Source organism: Tursiops truncatus, chromosome 8, assembly GCF_011762595.2.
Source record: "Tursiops truncatus isolate mTurTru1 chromosome 8, mTurTru1.mat.Y, whole genome shotgun sequence".
NCBI classification, from domain to species: domain Eukaryota; kingdom Metazoa; phylum Chordata; class Mammalia; order Artiodactyla; family Delphinidae; genus Tursiops; species Tursiops truncatus.
Genome location: NC_047041.1, coordinates 70,764,685 through 70,779,497, shown reverse-complemented (window position 1 = coordinate 70,779,497; position 14,813 = coordinate 70,764,685). Strand labels below are relative to the sequence as shown.

Below are 14,813 nucleotides of genomic sequence, written 5' to 3'. Positions count from 1 at the left end.
CTTGAAAGTTTAGATAAAGCAAGTTCTCCAAATTATTGTAAATAGGAAAAATTTAATAATCAGCCTTTTTATTACTTGAAATAAAAGTTGGATACAGAAGTCTATTCACCATTCTTTTTTTTTTTTTTTTTTTTGGGCTGCATTGGGTCTTCGTTGTTGCACGCGGGCTTTCTCTAGTTGCGGCGAGCGGGGGCTACTCTTCGTTGCGGTGCGTGGGCTTCTCATTGCGGTGGCTTCTCTTGCTGCGGAGCACGGGCTCTAGGCGCGCGGGCTTCTGTAGTTGTGGCGTGTGGGATCAGTAGTTGTGGCTCGCGGGCTCTAGAGCGCAGGCTCGGTAGTTGTGGTGCACAGGCTTAGTTGCTTTGCGGCATGTGGGATCTTCCCGGACTAGGGCTCGAACCCGTGTCCCCTGCATTGGCAGGTGGATTCTTAACCACTGTGCCACCACAGAAGCCCCTGTTCCCCACTCTTTAAAGTGTTAGATCATTTTACTTCTTGGAATCTGTAATCTGAAAAAACCAAACACCAAAACCAAATTTTTATCCAAGGAAGAAGGTTATTGGTTTCTCTAGGAATTTGTGATTTATAGAGTCACTCATAATTCCTGTGCTCTAACAGGCCCAAACCCCTTTTATTAGACACTGTTTTCCTCAGTAAGAAGTAACATGCTGGGACTTCCGTGGCAATCCAGTGGTTAAGACTTGGAGCTCTCACTGCCGTGGGCCTGGGTTCAATCCCTGGGGGGAGAACTAAGATCCCACAAGCCATGCGGCATGACTGGAAAAAGAGTAACATGCTGCTGGCTTTCCTCTGTTGGGAAGGGTCCAGGGAGGGAAAGTGACTTCTTCTCAAGGACCTGATACATATCCAATGCAATACAAAACCTCCTGATACTTAATCTTGATGGCGTCCCTATGCCTCCGTTTCTGGACATGTTTATTCCTGGACACTTGCATCAGGCAAGGAATATAGAGTGAAGGGAGACAGCGTTGGAGGCACTTCTGGATGGCACAGACAGAAATTGGTTCATAGATGGATTTGTAGGTGTTGCTGAGAGATGAACAGAAGATCAAGGTGCAGCTGCTGGAGCAGGATTCCACGATCCAGTCGTCCCGAGGCTGTGTCCCCTGCCCGCACACAGACACCACTGAGGACGCACTAAGGGCACTAGACCCCAGGGCAGAGAAGCTGGCAGGACCCAACTGCCAGGGAGTGAAGAGGCCTGAATACAGAAGGGCCTAGAAAGAGCACCACAGTAACCAGAGGGGCCTGGAGGGGAGCGGGTCTGATTAGGGGAAGGGGTGGAGCAGGGTGTCTGCCCTGTATGATGCTGAGATTGTGGCCCCGACACCCAAGACACAGGCACAGACTCGGCCTTCACGTGGGTGTCCAGCCATCACCCCTTGGGAACAAACAGGCTGTCCTTATATCAAAGAATAATACACGGTTTTCAACATTCAATCTCTTAAGCATTTATTAGATCTGCTGGCTTCCGTGGACAGAGAACTCACTAGCTCAGCGTCCCTGCCCTTGGGGGCTCACAGCCCCGTCGTCTCCTGAGTAGAGTGAGAGGCAGCTCAGTACTTCTTTGGCAGTCCAGGAGGTCGGAAGTAATTGGGGTCTTTGCCGCTCCGGCCCCATCTATTGGCAAACTGGTCGGCCTCCGAGTCCTCCCGTCCGTGGCCACTGTCTCCATGCTTAAAAAGGTCTGTGACTCTCTGAATATCCTCCCTGGCATCGCTGGAATGGAGGAGGGCAGGTAGGGGATTACTCCAGGGCTGACGAGCAACAGCCCACCCTCCCCATCTCTCCTCTTTCCAAGGAATCGAGGACTCTGACAGGAGCTAGGAAAGAGGGAATGAAGCCTGAGGCTGCCCGGGCTCAGCCCACCTCAGCCCTGCGGGTCCCCTTATGCTGGGTGAACAGCACCCATGGGGGAGGCTTGGGAATCGTCTGTCCCACCAGCCTTGCTCTGCTCTTCAGCCACTCAGACCCCACACAGGACACAGAGGGTGAGGGTGGATAAGAGGAGGAGAGGCCAGGGCGTCCCTGGTGGTGCGGTGGTTGAGAGTCCGCCTGCCGATGCAGGGGACATGGGTTCGTGCCCCGGTCCGGGAAGATCCCACATGCCGCGGAGCGGCTGGGCCCGTGAGCCGTGGCCGCTGAGCCTGCGCGTCCGGAGCCTGTGCTCCGCAACGGGAGAGGCCACGACAGTGAGAGGCCCGCGTTCCGGAAAAAAAAAAAAAAAATTACACAAAGAGGAGGAGAGGCCACAGCCCTACAGGACGTTCTCCAGGGCTTGGCCCCTCCTGGCTGTCCGAGGCTCTCACACCCATCCCTGCATCCTCAGGGCCCCTGGTACCTGATCACTTCAGCAGCCCAGACGCCCCCAGGTCCCCTTTGGGCAGCGTCATAGTTGCCCCGGGCGTGGAAGTACTTATCGGAATTTTTGAAATTGGCTTCTCTCATGTCAGAGTAGGCTCGCCACATGTCTTTAGCCCCTGGGAGGAAAGCACATAGAGAAAGGATTATCAGGTGGACAGAAAACTGTGACACACCTTAGGGAAGAATCAAGGAATGAAAAATCTTCCACTGACTCAGTTTCATCCTGTGGCTATAGCACCGTGAGTGCCATAGATTGAGCAGAGCATTCTTGTGTCTAGTTTCCTGCTCCTGGTAACTCGAATGAGAGTCGTTATGGGGGGAGGGGCACAGCTGCGTTGGACCTGGTTGTCGGGCCCCTACGATGCCGTCTCTGGACTGCATCTCACTTAGGGCTCTATGTGATACGTTTAAGGAGAGAAGGGAGCTATCTTTATAGGGCAGGATTCCTCAGCTTCATACTATTGACATTTTAAGCCAGATAATTCTTTGCTGTTCAGGGCTGTCCTGGGTATTGTAACACGTTTAACAGCATCCCTCACTTTTACCCACTAACGGGCAACCTATTCCCCAAGTGGGACAACCAAAAGTGTTTCCAAACATTGCCAGATATCTCCAGGACACAAAATTGCCCTTGGCCCCGAACCACTGTTATAAAAGGAAGCCGCATAGGATGAGATCCAGGGGATTGGGGTGAGTGGGGAGGTGACATGGAGGACAGATTCTGAGAAAGGGGCAGACATGCAGCACCTCTGCCCTGACGCCTAAGAAATGTATTCCTGCTGCGCGAATGCGCTCAATGTGACTTGATTCCCCTGCCTGTTAGGCACGTGAATGGCATCCTGAGGACTTTCTAGTGGACGGTATTGATGACGTGGGCTGCCTGAGGAAGCAAGCCCTCGAGCAGTGGGTCTTGCCTCAGCCTGGTTACACCTTCCAATCAGCTGGGGAGGTACTGAAAGTCCCATGAGACCTACCTCACAGCCCAGGCCAGTTACCTCACACTCTCTGGGGTGGGTCTCAGGCATCAATAGTTTTCACTGCTCCCCAGGTGAATCCAACATGCAGCTGAGATTGATAAGCCCCCAGCTTGAGGGAGTGGCACTGGGACAAGTCTGCCCAGCAAGAGCTGTGGCCTCGTGCACAGCTGGGTTCAAACTTCTGTCCTGCCACCTGCTGACTGGCACTTAGTCCCTGGGCAGCAGACTCAGCTGCTCTCAGCCTCGGTTTTCTCCCCTTCAGATGGGGGCGATGCCTCCCTCACGGAGGTATTCTGCAGGTAAGTAGGTGACCAACTGTCCCAGCCTAACCAGAACTGCACCTGTTTTCCAGGAAGTGCCCCAGTTAGCATTGAAAGTGTCCTGGAAAAGTCCTCAGACCTGGGCAAAGCAGGAGAGTTGCTCACCCTGAAGTGCATGTAAGGACCGAGTTCCTACCGGAAGCTTGAGATATGTTATTAGGTTCCCCACCCCGGTCGCACACGGGTTTTTTTGTCAGTTAAAAGGCTATAAAAGGGTAGGAAACAGACTGAACCAGGGACAGTGTCACTGAGTATAGGAAGCAGGAGGAAGAGCTAAGCTGAAGGTCCCTGAATTATCCAATTAGGAAATGGAAGGTAAGAAGGAAGAGAAGAAGAAGAGAGCAAGGAAGGAAAGAAGAGGGAAAGGGAGGGAGGAAGGGAGAAATGAGTGGAGGGAGAGAAGAAGAGAGGGGAAATAGATGGATAGCTTCCATCCTCCTTCATGCAATTGGTCTGAGGGAAATGCTGTACCATTTCAAGACTTATTTTATGTCTTCCATTCAAACTTCCATTTCAGCTGGGAATGATGACTGTTCTTTCTCTAGTGACTGATTGACATAAATCCTGTGGTTTTCAATCTGTCTGAAAAAAAGCTCCCCAAACACCTGGCACATTCTACCACATAGGGCAGCACCGCCTAAGACAGTAGCTCCAACCCTTACGAGCGCTCATGGTGAATCCCAGAGGCCCATGGGTGTCATCCCCCCTCCACCAGCCTTACCGTCATAAGCCTCGCCAAGGAAGGAAAACCATCGGCTGTGGACTCCCAGCACCAAGGAGCAGAGAATGAGGCCTGTGAAAAGCTTCATTGTGCTGAAATGAAAGGAGAGGGTCAGGGAGACACGGACAAGCCTTGTACACCCACTTGGGGATTTGTATGTCGAGGAGAGCCCGGCTGTTCTTTCCACTTGTTCTCAGTAGACTCTCAGTGGTCCACCTAGGCAATATTGCAGTAGGACCTCACCAGGAGCCACTAGCCCTCAGCTCTGAACCCACCAACCCTGAACCCAAGCCTGTCTAAGAGGTCACCAAGGTGTCTATGGTGGAAGGAGAGAGCAGCTGGGACGTAGCTGTGTCTTGCTAAAGCAGCCTGTAATTAATCAAAAAGCATTTCCCATGCACCACGCTGCCAGCACTGACCTCATTCAGGACAAATACAGAAGAGAAGATTTAAAGTAAGTGTTTTCAAAGAAATCACTCCGTGGAGAACTTTCTCACCTGAACCCGGTGGAGCAGACCTGCTGGGGACAGGTGGCTGCATTTATACTGAGCCATCCCTGCTGGGGTCATGGGGTGAGAAGGAAAGCTGGACTGGCGCCTGGGGGAGAGTCCCTGCAGGTCATTTCTCCTACAAAATTGCAAAGGGTAACTTACTGGAGACCAGTGGCTGTCCTCATCCACAGGTCATATTCCGCATTGTGCAACCCTGAGAAAACAGCAAGGCCTGTTCTGCCTGGTGGCCACTGTCAGGGGTGGAGGGGCTGAGGCCTGGGCCACCTGGGCTGTGGAGAAGAGGGTGTGGAGCTCCAGGAAGGAGGCCCCCAGGCTGCTGGCAGGTGTGTGGTTAGAGGATACTCCTCCAGCCTGGACCTTGCTTTCCTGGTCGTTTCCTCAGGACGGTCCCTTCTGGACCAGACAGCCGATGTGTCAGAAATTAAATCCTTTGAACTCACGTGTAAAGCCCTTGAGCTTCAAAACTGACAGGCCACCCCACCGAATGTCGTGGGTGCCCCGAGCACTTTCCACCACGCTGTGTACCTGTGCTGAGCTCTCAGCTCCAGGGCAGAGAAAGCCCTCTCAGCCTCTCAGCCATGCCTTTCATATGGGTCAGCACCTATCATGACAACAAAAAAGGGAGGTATTATAAAATAATGAGAGGCTTTTTGACTTGATAAAGGTTAAATACCAATAATCTATAGCAGCAGTTCTCACAGTATGTTCTAGGGAAACCTGAGGGTCTCTTAAGACCCTTTCAGGGGAGTCTGTGGGATCAAAACTATTTTCACAGTAGCACTAAGATATTCTTTTCCTTTTTCATTCTCATTTTTTTCATGAGTGTACTGGGTATGAAATGTTCATTGATATGGGTTGAGATTTCTACATTGCAACTGACCTTTAAGAAACTACCACTTGTCAAGTTTTGGTATCGTATCAAAGAATTGCCTGAATTATCTTAAAATACTATTAAAATGCTCTCCTGTTTTCTACCTATATGTTATATCTGTGTGATGTTGAATTTTTTTCTATACTTCAACCCAAATAATGTATTGTGACAGACTGAGTGCAGGATCAGACATGAGAATCCAGCTATCTTCTATTAAGCTAGATATTTAAAACTTTTCAAAAATGTAAAGCTACTATTTTTCTTATTAATATTTTTGTTTTGGAAAAAGATTATTTTCATTAAAATATATTATTTATGTTAACATAATGGATTTATTATTGTGTTTTTATTTATTCATTTATTTATTTGACCATTTTTTAGACACTCTGCAAAGGGCTTTTCATAGATTAACTCAAACCTCATAAAACTTCATAACAGCACAGTATATTATTGTGTTTTTAAATGCTTAAACATTTTTTCTTTCCAGTGTGTTAAATCCTGATAGAGTCAGGATAAATTAAATTTCTTTGAGGTCCTCAATAATTTTTCAGAGTATAATGGGACCCTGAGACGAAGAAGCTTGAGAATCATTGCTCTACAGCAAATCTTATGTGTAAAGAAGACACTTGAGGTGCATTCTCAAGAAGTCCAAGAAGGAGACATGGGTGTCCTCTTCTGATCCCCTCAGTTTCACATTCTCCAGGAGGACCTGCCCGTTGCTAAGACAAGAAACATGAGGAGGATAAGAAATGGAAGAGAAGAAATGAAACTATCATTATTTCTAAATGATGCAAGCTTTTACGTAGAAAACCCATCAGAATCAAATGGCACACTAATGAAGCCATTAAGAGAAATCAGTGAGATTGCCATGTTTCACATAAAAATTCAATTGTGTTTCTCTACACCAATTCTTTTTGTGTTGTATTTTGGCTGCGTTCGGTCTTCGTTGCTGCCCGCGGGCTTTCTCTAGTTGCAGCGAGCTGAGGCTACTCTTCAATGCGGTGCGCAGGCTTCTCACTGCGGTGGCTTCTCTTGTTGTGGAGCACAGGCTCTAGGTGTGCAGGCTTCAGTAGCTGTGGCTCGCGGGCTCAGTAGTTATAGCTCGCGGGCTCTAGAGCACAGGCTCAGTAGTTGTGGCACATGGGCTTAGTTGCTCCACAGCCTGTGGGATCTTCCCGGACCAGGGCTCAAACCCGTGTCTCCTGCATTGGCAGGTGGATTACTGACCACTGCGCCACCAGGGAAGTCCCAACACCAATTCTTAACAGTTAAAAAAATACAATACAAAATAGTACCAAAAGCATTAACTATCTAGGGAAAACTTTAAAAATACACAAATATTTACAGAGAAAATTTAAGTTTGTTAAAGGATAAAAAGTGGGGGATGTATGTCATGTTCATGGAGAGGATGTTTTGACTTAGTAAAGATATCAGTTCTCCTTGGATTAATTTATAAATTCAGTGCAATGCTAATCAAAAATTCCCCGTGGAATTCTTTTAGGGACACAACAGATTTATGTTTTATGGATGAATAAAGGTCCATGAATAAGTAAGTTAAAAAAAATAAGGGCCTAGGGGAGACATACGCTGGTCTCTAAGATGCGTGATCTTGGGATTTACCCCAAGGGGGGAGACAACTGTGATGGGAAGGCCAACAGATCGGGAGACAACTGCCATGAAAAAGAAGTTTGTTACTCACAGATCCCCAAAGAAGGGGGCACATCACACCAAGGGGTGGCCACACGAGGAAGCACTCAGGGTGGGCCAGGGGACAGAGAGAGGGGCAGAAAACGTGACAAACGCCTTTATTGTGGTTTCTGTGGGAGGACCAGTGAGGCACAGTGAGCGGGTTAAGGACTGGCTCATGTGAATACTTTCAGCTCTCGCTCGGCATAGGGGCTGGTTCCTAGTTGTCTGGTACCTGGCTCTGCTGTGATCAGGGCAGGTGGACAGTGGCCCAGAGCGTGAGGGCGCAATGAAGGAGGAGGTTGAAGTGTGAGCTCTGGATTGGTTGGTTTGTATTTGAAAGGCTCACTCACAGGTTACTTTACTATCACAGGTTAGTTTACTAATCTGTAAGAATTGGCTACCTCTGGGAGAAGCAGTCCCTCCAGGGGCAGGGAGGCCCCAGGATGTGAAAGCATCAAAAACACAGATACAGAATGGAAAACCATGTTTAACACAACTTCCGAGGCATCCTTGGAGGGGCTCGGGCATCTCGCTGCTGTCAGATGAGCCAGGCTGTATGAAGCTCTTGTCAGTGGATGTTGGATCCTTGCCTGGCTTGCTTTATCTTGTTGTAAATCCCTGTAATCTCTACTCTTCTACCTAAATGTCTCCGGTCTCAATCCACACCCAGCGGTCCACTCTTCCTCCTCTGCAGAATGGTCAAGGACCTAGTGAACTCCTCAACGGCAGGTTCAACTATGTTCTAGAGTTCTTGTCAGTCAGAGTGCAAGTGCCTCCTCTTCTCGGCTTTTACACATTTTTGTCCCCAGCCTGCCACTCCACAATCACAACCCAAAAAGTGCACTCTCTCTGTCCTCCGCCACCTGCCTGCATCCATCCCACGGAAGCTTCCGTTCCTACATCCCCAGTGTGTTCCATCCACTGTTCACACTCTTCTTTCCCCGGTCTGCACCACACCTCAAGGAACAATCCGGTCACCTTGATGCCGCAGAGCACTGGCTGCACTACTTGTGCCTGTGCAGGGAGGATGAGATCGGGCGCCCACTGGGTCCTCACCATCTCTGCCACGTCTCTCATGACCGTTCCCGGGTGCAGTCCAACACCATTTTAACATTGCCTGTAGGATGGTGAGACGGAGGATGGTACACACACTTCTCCATGGGTACCCATTGCTTGATGTGAAATTGTTTCATCCACGTCTGGGTTAAGGACGATCTTCAAAGCTGTGTGGCTCTACTTCTCTGGTGCCTATTCTGGACATAACTGGTGCTGCAAACATCTCTCAGTTCTCTTGGTCCCTGGGGATGCCCTCTGGCCCAAAGACAGAGACAGCAGTCACAGTTGTCTCCCCCCTTGGGCTAAATCCCAAGATCACGCATCTTAGAGACCAGCGCATGTCTCCTCTTGGTCCTTATTTTTTTAAATTTACTTATTCATGGACTTTTATTCATCTATATAACACAAATCTGTTGTGTCCCTAAAAGAATTCCACGGGGAATTTTGATTAGCATTGCACTGAATTTATAAATTAATCCAAGGAGAACTGATATCTTTACTAAGTCAAAACATCCTCTCCATGAACATGACATACATCCCCCACTTTTTATCCTTTAACAAACTTAAATTTTCTCTGTAAATATTTGTGTATTTTTAAAGTTTTCCGTAGATAGTTAATGTTTTTGGTACTATTTTGTATTGTATTTTTTTAACTGTTAAGAATTGGTGTTGGGACTTCCCTGGTGGCGCAGTGGTCAGTAATCCGCCTGCCAATGCAGGAGACACGGGTTTGAGCCCTGGTCCGGGAAGATCCCACATGCTGTGGAGCAACTAAGCCCGTGTGCCACAACTACTGAGCCTGTGCTCTAGAGCCCGCGAGCTATAGCTACTGAGCCCGCGAGCCACAGCTACTGAAGCCTGCACACCTAGAGCCTGTGCTCTGCAACAAGAGAAGCCACCGCAGTGAGAAGCCTGTTCACCGCATTGAAGAGTAGCCTCAGCTCGCTGCAACTAGAGAAAGCCCGCGGGCAGCAACAAAGACCCAACGCAGCCAAAAACACGACAAAAAAAGAATTGGTGTAGAGAAACACAATTGATTTTTTATGTGAAACAAGGTAATGTTTCACATAAAACCCGGTGGAGCAGACCTGCTGGGGACACGTGGCTGTAATTGTACTGAGCCATCCCTGCTGGGGTCATTGGGTGAGAAGGAAAGCTGGACTGGTGCCTGGGGGAGAGTCCCTGCAGGTCATTTCTCCTACAAAATTGCAAAGGGTAACTTACTGGAGACCAGTGGCTGTCCTCATCCACAGGTCATATTCCGCATTGTGCAACCCTGAGAAAACAGCAAGGCCTGTTCTGCCTGGTGGCCACTGTCAGGGGTGGAGGGGCTGAGGCCTGGGCCACCTGGGCTGTGGAGAAGAGGGTGTGGAGCTCCAGGAAGGAGGCCCCCAGGCTGCTGGCAGGTGTGTGGTTAGAGGATACTCCTCCAGCCTGGACCTTGCTTTCCTGGTCGTTTCCTCAGGATGGTCCCTTCTGGACCAGACAGCCGATGTGTCAGAAAGTAAATCCTTTGAACTCACGTGTAAAGCCCTTGAGCTTCAAAACTGACAGGCCACCCCAATGAATGTCGTGGGTGCCCCGGGCACTTTCCACCACTCTGTGTACCTGTGCTGAGCTCTCCGCTCCAGGGCAGAGAAAGCCCTCTCAGCCTCTCAGCCATGCATTTCATATGGGTCAGCACCTATCATGACAACAAAAAAGAGAGGTATTATAAAATAATGAGAGGCTTTTTGACTTGATAAAGGTTAAATACCAATAATCTATAGCAGCAGTTCTCACAGCGTGTTCTAGGGAAACCTGAGGGTCTCTTAAGACCCTTTCAGGGGAGTCTGTGGGATCAAAACGATTTTCACAGTAGCACTAAGATATTCTTTTCCTTTTTCATTCTCATTTTTTTCATGAGTGTACTGGGTATGAAATGTTCATTGATATGGGTTGAGATTTCTACATTGCAACTGACCTTTAAGAAACTACCACTTGTCAAGTTTTGGTATCATATCAAAGAATTGCCTGAATTATCTTAAAATGCTATTAAAATGCTCTCCTGTTTTCTACCTATATGTTATATCTGTGTGATGTTGAATTTTTTTCTATACTTCAACCCAAATAATGTATTGTGACAGACTGAGTGCAGGATCAGACATGAGAATCCAGCTATCTTCTATTAAGCTAGATATTTAAAATTTTTCAAAAATGTAAGGCTACTATTTTTGTTATTAATCATTTTGTTTTGGAAAAAGATTATTTTCATTAAAATATATTATTTATGTTAAGATAATGGATTTATTATTGTGTTTTTATTTATTCATTTGACCACTTTTTAGATACTCTGCAAAGGGTTTTTCATATATTAACTCAAACCTCATAAAACTTCATAACAGCACAATATATTATTGTGTTTTTCAATGCTTAAACATTTTTTCTTTCCAGTGTGTTAAATCCTGATAGAGTCAGGATAAATTAAATTTCTTTGAGGTCCTCAATAATTTTTCAGAGTATAATGGGACCCTGAGACGAAGAAGCTTGAGAATCATTGCTCTACAGCAAATCTTATGTGTAAAGAAGACACTTTAGGTGCATTCTCAAGAAGGCCAAGAGGGAGACATGGATGTCCTCTTCTGATCCCCTCAGTTTCACATTCTCCTGGAGGACCTGCCCGTTGCTAAGACAAGAAACATGAGGAGGATAAGAAATGGAAGAGAAGAAATGAAACTATCATTATTTCTAAATGATGCAAGCTTTTACGTAGAAAACCCATCAGAATCAAATGGCACACTAATGAAGCCATTAAGAGAATTCAGTGAGATTGCCATGTTTCACATAAAAATTCAATTGTGTTTCTCTACACCAATTCTTTTTGTGTTGTTTTTTTGGCTGCGTTGGGTCTTCGTTGCTGCCCGCGGGCTTTCTCTAGTTGCAGCGAGCTGAGGCTACTCTTCAATGCGGTGCATAGGCTTCTCACTGCGGTGGCTTCTCTTGTTGTGGAGCACAGGCTCTAGGTGTGCAGGCTTCAGTAGCTGTGGCTCACGGGCTCAGTAGTTGTGGCTCACGGGCTCTAGAGCACAGGCTCAGTAGTTGTGGCACATGGGCTTAGCTGCTCCACAGCCTTTGGGATCTTCCCGGACCAGGGCTCAAACCCGTGTCTCCTGCATTGGCAGGCGGATTACTGACCACTGCGCCACCAGGGAAGTCCCAACACCAATTCTTAACAGTTAAAAAAATACAATACAAAATAGTACCAAAAACATTAACTATCTAGGGAAAACTTTAATAATACACAAATATTTACAGAGAAAATTTAAGTTTGTTAAAGGATAAAAAGTGGGGGATGTATGTCATGTTCATGGAGAGGATGTTTTGACTTAGTAAAGATATCAGTTCTCCTTGGATTAATTTATAAATTCAGTGCAATGCTAATCAAAATTCCCCGCGGAATTCTTTTAGGGACACAACAGATTTATGTTTTATGGATGAATAAAGGTCCATCAATAAGTAAGTTAAAAAAAATAAGGGCCTAGGGGAGACATACGCTGGTCTCTAAGATGCGTGATCTTGGGATTTACCCCAAGGGGGGAGACAACTGTGATGGGAAGGCCAACAGATCGGGAGACAACTGCCATGAAAAAGAAGTTTGTTACTCACAGATCCCCAAAGAAGGGGGCACATCACACCAAGGGGTGGCCACACGAGGAAGCACCCAGGGTGGGCCAGGGGACAGAGAGAGGGGCAGAAAACGTGACAAACGCCTTTATTGTGGTTTCTGTGGGAGGACCAGTGAGGCACAGTGAGCGGGTTAAGGACTGGCTCATGTGAATACTTTCAGCTCTCGCTCGGCATAGGGGCTGGTTCCTAGTTGTCTGGTGCCTGGCTCTGCTGTGATCAGGGCAGGTGGACAGTGGCCCAGAGCGTGAGGGCGCAATGAAGGAGGAGGTTGAAGTGTGAGCTCTGGGTTGGTTGGTTTGTATTTGAAAGGCTCACTCACAGGTTACTTTACTATCACAGGTTAGTTTACTAATCTGTAAGAATTGGCTACCTCTGGGAGAAGCAGTCCCTCCAGGGGCAGGGAGGCCCCAGGATGTGAAAGCATCAAAAACACAGATACAGAATAGAAAACCATGTTTAACACAACTTCCGAGGCATCCTTGGAGGGGCTCGGGCATCTCGCTGCTGTCAGATGAGCCAGGCTGTATGAAGCTCTTGTCAGTGGATGTTGGATCCTTGCCTGGCTTGCTTTATCTTGTTGTAAATCCCTGTAATCTCTACTCTTCTACCTAAATGTCTCCGGTCTCAATCCACACCCAGCGGTCCACTCTTCCTCCTCTGCAGAATGGTCAAGGACCTAGTGAACTCCTCAACGGCAGGTTCAACTATGTTCTAGAGTTCTTGTCAGTCAGAGTGCAAGTGCCTCCTCTTCTCGGCTTTTACACATTTTTGTCCCCAACCTGCCACTCCACAATCACAACCCAAAAAGTGCACTCTCTCTGTCCTCTGCCACCTGCCTGCATCCATCCCACGGAAGCTTCCGTTCCTACATCCCCAGTGTGTTCCATCCACTGTTCACACTCTTCTTTCCCCGGTCTGCACCACACCTCAAGGAACAATCCGGTCACCTTGATGCCGCAGAGCACTGGCTGCACTACTTGTGCCTGTGCAGGGAGGATGAGATCGGGCGCCCACTGGGTCCTCACCATCTCTGCCACGTCTCTCATGACCGTTCCCGGGTGCAGTCCAACACCATTTTAACATTGCCTGTAGGATGGTGAGACGGAGGATGGTACACACACTTCTCCATGGGTACCCATTGCTTGATGTGAAATTGTTTCATCCACGTCTGGGTTAAGGACGATCTTCAAAGCTGTGTGGCTCTACTTCTCTGGTGCCTATTCTGGACATAACTGGTGCTGCAAACATCTCTCAGTTCTCTTGGTCCCTGGGGATGCCCTCTGGCCCAAAGACAGAGACAGCAGTCACAGTTGTCTCCCCTCTTGGGGTAAATCCCAAGATCACGCATCTTAGAGACCAGTGCATGTCTCCTCTTGGTCCTTATTTTTCTTAATTTACTTATTCATGGACTTTTATTCATCTATAGAAAACAAATCTGGTGTGTCCCTAAAAGAATTCCACGGGGAATTTTGATTAGCATTGCACTGAATTTATAAATTAATCCAAGGAGAACTGATACCTTTACTAAGTCAAAACATCCTCTCCATCAACATGACATACATCCCCCACTTTTTATCCTTTAACAAACTTAAATTTTCTCTGTAAATATTTGTGTATTATTAAAGTTTTCCCTAGATAGTTAATGTTTTTGGTACTATTTTGTATTGTATTTTTTTAACTGTTAAGAATTGGTGTTGGGACTTCCCTGGTGGCACAGTGGTCAGTAATCCGCCTGCCAGTGCAGGAGACACGGGTTTGAGCCCTGGTCCGGGAAGATCCCACATGCTGTGGAGCAACTAAGCCCGTGTGCCACAACTACTGAGCCTGTGCTCTAGAGCCCGCGAGCTACAACTACTGAGCCCGCAAGCCACAGCTACTGAAGCCTGCACACCTAGAGCCTGTGCTCTGCAACAAGAGAAGCCACCGCAGTGAGAAGCCTGTGCACCGCGTTGAAGAGTATCCCCCGTTCGCTGCAACTAGAGGAAGCCCGCGGGCAGCAACGAAGACCCAACGCAGCCAAAAACACGACAAAAAAAGAATTGGTGTAGAGAAACACAATTGATTTTTTATGTGAAACATGGCAATCTCACTGAATTCTCTTAATGGCTTCATTAGTGTGCCATTTGATTCTGATGGGTTCTCTACGTAAAAGCTTGCATCACTTAGAAATAATGATAGTTTCATTTCTTCTCTTCCATTTCTTATTGTCCTCATGTTTCTTGTCTTAGCAACGGGCAGGTCCTCCAGGAGAATGTGAAACTGAGGTGATCAGAAGAGGACATCCATGTCTCCCTCTTGGCCTTCTTGAGAATGCACCTAAAGTGTCTTCTTTACACATAAGATTTGATGTAGAGCAATGATTCTCAAGCTTTTGTGTCTCAGGGTCCCATTATACTCTGAAAAATTATTGAGGACCTCAAAGAAATTTAATTTATCCTGACTCTATCAGGATTTAACACACTGGAAAGAAAAAATGTTTGAGCATTTAAAAACACAATAATATATTGTGCTGTTATGAAGTTTTATGAGGATTGAGTTAATTTATGAAAAACCCTTTGCAGAGTATCTAAAAAGTGGTCAAATAAATAAATGAATAAATAAAAACACAATAATAAA

General features: G+C 47.2%; 1 protein-coding gene across 2 annotated transcripts; it reads right to left on the bottom strand.

The window, feature by feature from the left end:
- Nucleotides 1-1,456: 1,456 nt before the first annotated feature.
- Nucleotides 1,457-4,912, bottom strand: LOC109552265 (serum amyloid A-2 protein). 2 transcript variants are annotated; one of them, XM_019948517.3, is made up of 4 exons: nucleotides 4,823-4,912; nucleotides 4,404-4,495; nucleotides 2,363-2,501; nucleotides 1,457-1,740 (listed from the first exon to the last, which is right to left on the bottom strand). In XM_019948517.3, the coding sequence occupies exons 1-4, from the start codon at nucleotides 4,825-4,827 to the stop codon at nucleotides 1,578-1,580; spliced, it is 399 nt and encodes a 132-aa protein (XP_019804076.3). In that variant the 5' UTR covers nucleotides 4,828-4,912; the 3' UTR covers nucleotides 1,457-1,577. The 2 variants fall into 2 exon arrangements, with proteins under 2 accessions (XP_019804076.3, XP_073664034.1); XM_073807933.1 differs by lacking the exons at nucleotides 4,404-4,495; nucleotides 4,823-4,912 and adding an exon at nucleotides 2,598-2,701 and having other exon boundaries at nucleotides 1,469-1,740.
- Between the last annotated feature and the right edge of the window lie 9,901 nt (nucleotides 4,913-14,813).